Source organism: Opisthorchis viverrini (genome assembly GCF_000715545.1).
Source record: "Opisthorchis viverrini unplaced genomic scaffold opera_v5_531, whole genome shotgun sequence".
NCBI lineage: Eukaryota > Metazoa > Platyhelminthes > Trematoda > Opisthorchiida > Opisthorchiidae > Opisthorchis > Opisthorchis viverrini.
Window position 1 is genome coordinate 33,966 of NW_008752194.1, and position 7,657 is coordinate 41,622.

The 7,657-nt window shown below is 46.0% G+C and overlaps 2 protein-coding genes across 2 annotated transcripts in view; one reads left to right on the plus strand and one right to left on the minus strand.

The window, feature by feature from the left end:
- Positions 1 to 4,990: 4,990 nt before the first annotated feature.
- T265_15476 (hypothetical protein) overlaps positions 4,991 to 7,657 on the minus strand; it is a gene marked incomplete at both ends in the record, with an annotated part of 14,501 nt that continues 11,834 nt past the window's right edge. Inside the window, one exon of the mRNA XM_009178305.1 lies at positions 4,991 to 5,431. Coding sequence (XP_009176569.1) covers positions 4,992 to 5,431 — 440 coding nt within the window. The remainder of the gene's footprint in view (positions 5,432 to 7,657) is intronic.
- The window catches only part of T265_11609 (hypothetical protein), a gene marked incomplete at both ends in the record, with an annotated part of 7,506 nt that continues 7,363 nt past the window's right edge, over positions 7,515 to 7,657 (plus strand). The window contains one exon of the mRNA XM_009178306.1: positions 7,515 to 7,592. Coding sequence (XP_009176570.1) covers positions 7,515 to 7,592 — 78 coding nt within the window. The remainder of the gene's footprint in view (positions 7,593 to 7,657) is intronic.

The window sequence follows — 7,657 nt, forward strand, 5'->3', positions numbered from 1 at the left end:
ACGTGTGTATCAAACTACAGTACGGGTCGTTTTGTTGTATGGCTGAGACTTGACCTATTCGAGCAACGGAGCTGAGGCGTCTTCAGGTGTTCGACAATCGTTGTTTCAGAACCATAGCTCGTGTGGGTTTCTGTCGGCGTATGTCACTAGGCAATTAGTAAGCGAGTTTTCGATTGTGCAACGAGTACTTCCGTTTAAAATGCGGCCAGCACCAAAAGTTGCGTTTGTTGAGAAATGTGTTGAGTATGCCTAACCATCGTTTGCCGAATAGATTTTTTATCTGTGCCCAATTCGGAGTGGCCGAAGCGGAGGGGTAGCCAACCCTTGAACTGACACAGGGATATGAAGGAGAATATGAAGCGCTTGGATGCTGTCGGTGCTACTCGCCTTCCAGGATGGGGACTGCGTAATCCTTACTGCGCATGTTTAGGGACTCCGTCAGATATGGCTGCCACTGGATGTCTGGCGTTCTGGCTAGATTGCCTGAATGAGTGTTTGGAGGTATGAGGACCTCGGAGTGATCGTATTAGGCTAGCACTAAGTCCCTTCCCTATCCACCTTTATTCTTTTCTTTACTACACGGCTTTCAACTAAATCAGCGAAACATCAGTATTGGACAGACGTCACGTTGCCGATGATAACGAAGAGGACGCATTAAAAAGTGTCATCAAAGCATACAAGTTGACAAAATCTAACCTTAGTTGGTTGCTGAAAACTCTTCGACAGCCCACGACCGGCTTTGCCCCTCTTGGGTCTCATCAGGTAGGCGCAGTCCCCGAGGTCCCGTCAAACTTACATCCTACTTGAACACAAATTGGACTGATAAATACACTCATTTTCAGATAAATTTGGTTTTCACGGAAGACTCAGATGAATCTTTGGTTTATGGTGTTCTTCAACGGTTAAACCGGTCGTGGGCTGTCGAAGGATCTTCAGCAACCTTGAGTAGTTTCCTGTGTGAAAATATGCTGCGATATCTCGGATATCGTACCAACTGAAACATGAGGCGGCCTTTATGCACCAAATTCGGTTGAAGAACATCATAAACGAGAGATTTACTTGAGTCACCTGTGAAAACCAAATTGATTTGCAAACGAGTGTATTTGTCGTAAACTTAGTCGTTGATTCCCCCTGTGAATCAACGGTAAACAGCGGCAACTTTCCTTGTTTTCTGACTACTCATAAGTAACGTGTCTTACGCCCGTTTATTATGATGGCGTTTGTTTCGCTGCTTCTCGTTTTCCCCCTGTTTCGTCCCTACTTAGGGTCTGCTGTAACTGATGTCAATATTTTGCTGCCCGTCGGTCATTGCTTGCAAGTCCGTCTCAGTTATGCGTCCACTCCGACGGAATGGTGGACCTGCCGGGTATCGCGCCCAGAGTTCCCGGACGGGAGCAGTGCGCGCTATCCACTAACCCATCCTAAACCCGGAACGGTTTATTATTTTCTAGTACCCATCTGCATCTGCCGAGCCTTTGGTGAGATTTGCTTATACGGACGAAACCGCGTAATCTGACTTGTCAGGTGACACGAGCTGCCGCCTCGCGCCACCAACCGACAGTCCCTCACATCTCAAACGTACTGATTCCTGCGCCGTTATCTCTGAATACGGCCAACTCACACTGCCAGACCGCCCCCATATGTATATCTGTACATCGCATTGCTTACTTGATGTTGCTTCTAGAAATTCCTGTTGCCTCAGTGACTATTTTCCGCTCCTGCTGATTGCCTCATTGTTGATTGTACGTTTGCTTAATTCATGATGCTTACTAATCCGTTTGTCTGTAGAACCAGTTCCTGTCAGTCCTCAATATATCATCTGCTGCCCCACGTCCGTCTGCTCCTATTGACTACTGGCTGCGAAATGCGTATAATCTAATAGCCGTAATCGTCCTGTGAGATCCATAACCGCTTGGATCTTACATTGGTCTCATTCTAAACATTGTGTGAATTCTTATTGATTAACACAAATAGGGACCGTGTTAGTAAGTTGCGTATCACGAATTAATTAGTGCCTGACGGACGTCAGTCTAACAAATATTTCGGCAAATCTAGATGTAAGTTTACTAGGAATGATAAATGCATTCTCTCATATACAGAATAGATGTGAACATTACACTCTGACTGACACTTCATTCCAGAGACTAGATCTGCCTTATTAGTGCTTGTCGTAAATTACTGGGTGAGTATGAAACGTGGCTAGTTGGGTATACAGCACCACTATACCAGTTTCAGTGCGTGTGTGACTTTGTCAAACGACGCTCTTTTCAGACCAATGCAAGTTAGACCACATATCATTGGGGTTGAAGGTCCATTACCGCCAACAACCGACGTGAAAAATAATGCCTGAGGGCCGAAATACAACCACATTTCTAAGAACCAGAAAAATCACCCGAAAATGCCGCGTGATGGCACGTGTCTCACCACTATGAACCTCGAGATTGGCCTCCTTCCTCCAGATTAAAAATCCAAGAATCCGAACGCGTTAAACATGGAAAAATGGTGGAGAGGGTGAGAGCACTTCGAGAAATCGGATTCAGTTTAGATGGTGGTACGCTGAGAGGTAACCACGACTGGGCCAGAACAACTGATAAGCCACACATCACTGAACGGAAACACGTTGATTGACAGACAGAGTGAAGATACCGTGGATGCAACTGAGTCCGAATGAGTTAGTACATGTCACATTGAGCTGTTATGGATATCGTGCTAAATTAACCAAGCCCGTCGCAACGACATCGATTTCTAATTCAAACCTATGACATGGTATTCGTGATAGCATATATGAAGCGCTGGAAACGACAGAGATTTGGTACTCGAAGTATGCGACCGTTCACCTAGATACCTTCACTTGTGACTGTTCAGCTGACTAGCCCCAACCAGTCATCGGTATCCACGAATGATTTGATAAGTGTCAAACCATAAAATGAAAATTGGACCGGGCGCCTCCTCTGAGAGATGTCGATTTCCGAAAAGTGCAGCTAAATAGAGACTTTTAGCCTTGAGTGGAAGTAATCAGATAGGTGTAGAGGGGCGGGCACAAGTCATCGGGTGAGTAGTTCTAATATGAACAATGTGTAGTTACTGGCCAGAGGACCCTCTGACGATCCCCGATGTGGGTGAGCATCACACATTATTTCCCAAAAAACTCAGATTAACAGGTGTAATGAATACAACTCAGTTTATAGCAACAACATCAATCGCCTACTGGCAGACATGATAGCACAGGTAAGAGGGATAACAACAAGGGTAACAAGGTAACAAGAACAAACAGCGGAGGAATTATACAGTGCGATGACGCATCCGGGAAGATCCCTTGACGTACAGTCTAGCCATCAGTCCGCCTTCCGTTGCTTCTTTGGTTTAGAACCTGTAAGAACAGAACCAAATGTCCAACCAGGCGTTAGCTGAATTCGGAACGGACTCAAGGATCAACCTCTGACAAAACATTATGAACATCGGCAGTATAACACCAGTGTTCAACATTCATGCATCGTTCACGTACAATCATGAATAATTTTAGACTCTTATTGTGAAGAAAATAACAAGAGTGGACGGCGAAGGGACATAGTACTTGACTATCACAATAACCCTGAGATGCATACACCTCCAGACACTCGTCCAGGCAAAGTGGATAAAAAATGACAAGAACGCCATTCACATCGATTGACAACCGCACCTTGCAGCGTCCTCAACCAGATGCAGTGGGGATCACGCGGTCCTCATCCTGTAAGGCAAGTAGCACCGACAACACCATGACTTTCGTAATCTCTTTCATACTCTTTGGCCAGATCAAAGGGTTGGCCACTTTTCCGATTCTGCCACTGTGAGTTGGCCACAGAAAACAGCACTTCTGACAAACGATGGATTCGAAATGCGCAATACATGACCTAACCAACGAAGCTTCTGGTGCTGGACACATTCTTCAATGAAAGTCCCCGCTATATCGTTACGGAATCGTCGACACTAAATATAGTTCTGTGACAACGGCTGTCAAACATATGAAGACGTCTCAGTTCCGCTGCCAGAACAGACCAAGTATCATACCCATATGACAAAACAGCGCGCGCTGTAGCCATTCCTCGAGATTCGCATATACGCATCTGTGACGCCATAGGTGCCAAAATTAGCAGGATCGTTCATTCATCTTGTCTGTCACACTACGGTCCGAACTAACACAACTTCCAAAATATGAAAAACGGTCCATAAGCTCGAGTGCCTCTCCCTGGAATGTAAGTTGTCTGTTCAAAGACTGCAGGTCCAGGAGCATAACCTTACACTGTGTGGGTGCAAAGTGCAAAGTGCCAAAGAACGGGATGAGTTTGATCAGTTTAACTGCGCCTTATTTTCCTTTTTGAAGAGAAAAACGGTGCCGTCTGTGTATTCAAAAGCGATAAGGTTTTCGTCAGCAGCTATTTGAACACCAGGCTTTTGACGACCTTCCAGCGTTCGTCTTATTACCTCGTCAATCACGAAAGCCAATAAAAATAAAGACGGACCCCAGACGAACAACGCTTCACATACAGAAGCTTTTGGAGAGCACTCCACATACTCTCACAATTCCAGAAGTCTAAGAATAGGAAAAACTTAACACGTCCACAAACTTCCAGGTAAAACACCCAGAAATGTGCAGAGGTGGCGATCTCGTCCCAGCGTGAATTCACACTTGATGGTGGAGCATTTGGAAGAGAACCTAGAGGACGATTATGGTAAGTTCGTTCAACTGCCATTTTGTCAGTTGCTAAGCCACTTTCCGCAACTTACGCGGCCCTGGAGAGGCGATTCCAGACGACCACGTGGTCGAAATCAAATATGTTCCAGAACGGGCGCCAGTTAGTTATTGATATGAGATATACGTAACCGGTTTGATCAATTCGAGTTCATAGCCAGCACGCTGTTGGACAAAGTGGCCAGACGGCTCCGGTTATTTCAAAGCTTAGCATGCATTAAAACAGACTGCGATCAGCACACAGCTGAAGCAATCACTCACCATTGTTCGTACGCGCCAAGTCCAATCCATGTCCACCACTTAATTCAGTCTCAGATACGTTAAGCCTGCCCACTTGTGCATTCAGATCTCCGACAACCACAACGATGTATGTGCTTTCAGTCCACCCCGACAGGATATTCGAGGCATCGTGAAAACTCTCTTTGATAGTGTCAGCGTTACATGCACAAGTCACATAGACGACGATCAACTTCCCGCTTGTGAGGCTACATCGCAGACGCTGCCAGACAAACTGCACAGAGGTGACTAGTAACAGTATCCAGTCAAGCAAGGATTCTTCCGCCCCATGACTTAGGACGACACAAACCCCTGCACGTCCTGCAGCAGAGGTCTGTAAGTCGCCAGAGGTGCACAGCCGGAAGCGAGTAGAGAGCGATAGGGCAGTTCGTTCAACCAATGTGCTTGCATCTTGAATTCTTGTTTCTGATATGCAGCACATATCAATGTAAAGCAAGTCCAATGTAAGAACGCGAGCAGATTATTGTCCTGTCTTCTNGAGCTGTCTGAGGATGTCAATGCCGGATGATGGGCAGATGTTGCCTGCAAAACCGATGGAGCACGATCGGACTCATTGGTCCTAACTGATGGGTCCACAAGAAGAGAATTATTAACGAAGTGGGGAGCGGGAAAAGCATGTGAGCTAGAAAACAGGTGGCTCCAACAATAGTCTGTTTTCGCTTACCCACCCTGCTCTAGACAGCAAGTAGGACAACCCGGCTGGTGAAACCACGCAAGAACCGATGCGTTATGAGGTTATTTATAAGTGTGAAATTCATGGTTATATGTGGGTTGGGGTAGTATCAGGGTACCTGTAAGCGGACAGGGCGACGATTATGGTCCGTGACCAAAGCCATTGGTACAAAAGCCTGATCGCAAGGCAGATGTGTCTAGTGAACTGGCCCGGTGGGATTAAGACGCCGTGATGAATCGGTCAATGTCTATGTGATAGGCTGCTTCCTACGCTAAAGCCGCCACATCGCTCGCAGTCAGGCCAGTAAGCCTGACTCGCATGTGAGTGGTCAGAAGAGCGGGTCACTTGCCTACTAGGCATAAAGGCAAGCCCAAAGGTGAACCCAAAAGCCAATCACTTTTCGGCATCCGCTGGATCGGTTGCCGATGGCGTGTCCGGGAGGCGACTGAATTCCCATGATGTCGTTGCATATACTTCAAATATAACACGCTGTGTGCGATTTTATGACCAGCCTTTGGGGTGTTTAATGAACCGTGTATCCTTGGTAATTTTTCGGCTCGGAAGGATCAGACCGAGAACTGGATCGAGACATTAACCCCGGCCGGTTTTATGCTGCCAAGAACACCCGTTAATCGCACACAAAAATGGATCGAACGAATAAAGAAATCAGTGGAGAAAGCTCACGTACGTGTGTCATGAAACTACGATCATTTTCGCGGCAGTACCAATGTAATGATGACTTCGATCTTTGTTTTTTTTCATCAACATATGACGAGTACCATGTAATTTGGCCACGGAGACGAAGTGCGCAGTATCCTTCAAACGGTGTGTTTCAAAGAGGGACGGCGAAATAAGTGGGTGTGAATCAGCCGAATCAAATGCGAATAATCAGCGGGACTTGGAAATACATTCCAACCTGAACACTTGACTCGGCGACCAGTGATGCCTCGTGTTCAGAATGTCTAATATGCGCGATCCAATACGAAACGCAATCAGGGCGGAAAAAGTCTCTGATTGCTGACCGATGGACTGAAACTAAACTTTCGAAACCAAATAATATTCGAGTGTGCTCTCTTTTCGACACATGGCTACCACGCAATCCAGAGGCATGAGGGTAGCTCATTGAAAAATCTTGAGCTACCGGGATTATACAGAATGGTAGAATGTGGCAGTGAAACACTGATGTTTCTTCCAATGGTGATGATGAAACGATTGTGAAAATCGTCCAGCTGCGCCATCTTTCGCTACATAGCTGCGTAGCTAAACTTGAAGAAGACATAGGGGCTGAGATACCGACAAGTTGTTCAATCCGACATAGGAGCTATCGAATAGCCATATATGCGGTGTGGTAGGTATCGTTGGGTGCGTGGACGACAGAAAACATTGCAAAAGCTAACGTCTCTGACGTATGGTAAAGTGACAGGCCTTGGTGTAGCTTATGCGATAAGTTGCACCGCAGTCTCTGCCAGAAATGACATCTGGAGTGGTAAAGTCTTAGTACAAAGGTAAATAAACCATAAAAAAGAAATAGTTGCTAATCTATATTTTCTAATAATAGGACAACCACCAATCGTACTGATTCGATACTTATGAACTCAGTTCAGCGAGTTAGGGTGTATGATTTTCAGGCTGAGTAATAATAATAATCGTCCGGCTATAACTAGCTTGCGATCCGACCGTGAAGTATGGTGGATACTTATGCAGTTCAGCGAGTTAGGGTGTATGATTTTCAGGCTGAGTAATAATAATAATCGTCCGGCTATAACTAGCTTGCGATCCGACCGACAAGTATGGTGGACACAGAAAGTCAAAGAAATGGAAGAGGCCCAGAAAGCCGGTAATGCCCGGAGAGTATTTCAGTTGATCCGTGCGACCAATCCCCGGAAACCACCTGTGAGTGAAACCATCAAACATCAGAATGGAACGGCCATCTCGAACAAAGAAGAACGCCTCGACCG